Source organism: Coenobita brevimanus, chromosome 41, assembly GCF_032717465.1.
Source record: "Coenobita brevimanus isolate Jiangsu-jjx chromosome 41, ASM3271746v2, whole genome shotgun sequence".
Classification (NCBI taxonomy): Eukaryota; Metazoa; Arthropoda; class Malacostraca; order Decapoda; family Coenobitidae; genus Coenobita; species Coenobita brevimanus.
In genome coordinates, this window is record NC_136994.1 from 17048385 (window position 1) to 17050632 (window position 2248).

At 41.3% G+C, this 2248-nt stretch overlaps 1 protein-coding gene across 1 annotated transcript; it reads left to right on the plus strand.

Annotated features, from left to right (window-relative positions):
• Positions 1-225: 225 nt before the first annotated feature.
• Positions 226-1385, plus strand: LOC145397535 (uncharacterized). Its single transcript, XM_080270606.1, has 2 exons — positions 226-517; positions 1108-1385. Exons 1-2 carry the CDS (start codon positions 454-456, stop codon positions 1383-1385), a joined length of 342 nt encoding a protein of 113 aa, XP_080126732.1. The 5' UTR covers positions 226-453.
• The last annotated feature ends 863 nt before the right edge of the window (positions 1386-2248 follow it).

The window sequence follows — 2248 nt, forward strand, 5'->3', positions numbered from 1 at the left end:
GAGAGAGAGAGAGAGAGAGAGAGACATTTTGTTTTTTGCATCATATTGTGAATATAATGAGAGAGAGAGAGAGAGAGAGAGGAACATTTTGTTTTTTGCATCATACTGTGAATATAATGAGAGAGAGAGAGAGACGTAGATATAAAGAGCGACACACACACACACACATTCCCAGTCTAACTCTCTCTCTCTCTCTCTCTCTCCTACCCAGCTGTCAATCCGGATCCAAGTCCAGCAACTCCCACGGATCACGGACATCACAGTAATTTTGAGCCAGCCAGAGATCCATCCCAAAATATCCCACATCAAGGCAGTCATCCATCCCAAAATATCCCACATCAAGGCAGAGATCCATCCCAAAATATCCCACAACCATCCTTCGCAGCGCCTACAGAAGACTCCCAGGGGCGTTCTGTTGCTGTTCTGGTCCTGTATGGCGTGGTGGCGTTCCAAATGGCGTTGATACTCGCTCTGTGCGTGGGAATATTGTGCTACAGGAAGATGGCGCTGACGGCTGGTAAGTAAACAAGCTGACAGACGGCTTTTCTTTTTTCGTTTTTAAGCTAGGACTGTTGATGTACAAACTCCTTTTCTTTTTCTGTGTTGATGTTAATTTATCTATCTATATTTCTATTTATTTTTTCCTTCTTGGGGGGGGGGAAGTCGATCGGGCCATCTTCTCTACTTCCTTCTTCTTTATGCAAGGAGGAAGGAACCAAACGCCAGAAGCCCGCAAAATTGTTCCCTCCAAGAAAAAACAAAAACAAGATAACAGCTAAATTCAAGATCCGTTCATTTGTTCATCTGGGTTTTGTGGGTTGGTTAGGGGTTATGTTTATGTTACTGGTTGTGTTACAGTTTTTAAAATAATATACAGTAACGCGTCACATTGTTACATTAACTGTCGAATCACAGTTACGTCACACATCAGACACTGTTCCGTTATCACACTACCACACTTCACACTGCCGCATCACACTGTTACACAATTCAACACCAGAGACTGATATAATAATAATAATAATAATAATAATAATAATAACAATAACGAATTTATCAGTTTCCCAGTTTTCCTCTCTCTCACCAACCCACTCTTTTCCACAACAGCTGCAGGAGTCAATCAAAAGAACACGGACAAGAAATTCCCGCCAAATATCGCAAACGGAACCTCCAAAATCGCAAACGAGCCACCTAACAACGAGAACGGAGCACCAGGCAAAGAAGACGGGGCACCGAAACTCACAAACGGGCCCTCTAGCGAGTCAAGCAAGCCACTTCAACGCCACAATAGCGAGAACAGTCTGTACGAAGCCAGTCCCACGTCAATCCAACGCCATGACAGCGAAAACAGCTTGTATGAGTCGGCTGATGTTGTTCTCATTTGATTTCTTTACATACCACCCCCTGATGAATTTTCCTTCACTCTAAATTGGCCTAAAATTGCCAACTTGAACGCTGCGTGGTTACGATGGCTTAACACTGTGATGCTAGTCACGAAGTGGTGCTACGGAGAGGATGTGGAGCCGTAGCATCGTCATCCACTCAGATACACGAAACAAACTACAAAAGGACGAAAATCTAGGCCAAGTTAGGGTTAGATGGATATAATTTAGTTCAGCATTGTAATGAGTAATAGTTTACTGACACTTCTCTGACGGCTGTGGTGATAGCGTTACCTGAAATAAGTTTGTGAAAGAAATATGAAGTATCGGCGTTCGGGAAGCAATATATATATATACTACGAAAAATATGTATATACTATAAAAAACAGTACTTTAAAAAATACTATTTTTTATAGTTACGAGTTTCTAGTGGACTTTTGATTGTAGCAGTTCATGTTGACGGAATGATTAAGGACGTCTTTTTATTATTATTATTATAATTATTATTATTATTACTGCTAATTTCATTTAATATCTGGAGACACTTCGAGCTGGAGGGGTTAGATTTAGCTTTTATTAACTGCTTTTACAAATTTCAGGACGACAGCGTTTTATTTACGTATTTCATCGTCATTTTTTTTCTCACTGGACCCCACCTCATCCCACCTTGGTATGGAAGAGGAGGTCTCGGTGATGATGATGGTATCTTTCTTAGTCCTTTTTCTTGAACTAAATAAAAGGATCTAGAGGCAGAGTCAAATAAGAGAAGACGTAGTTCGCCTGCTATCTTGGGATCTTGTGCATCCTGCGTGAAAGGGGAGAGGATGTGGTGCAAAAGGATGTGAGTGTGTGTGTGTAGAGAAGCA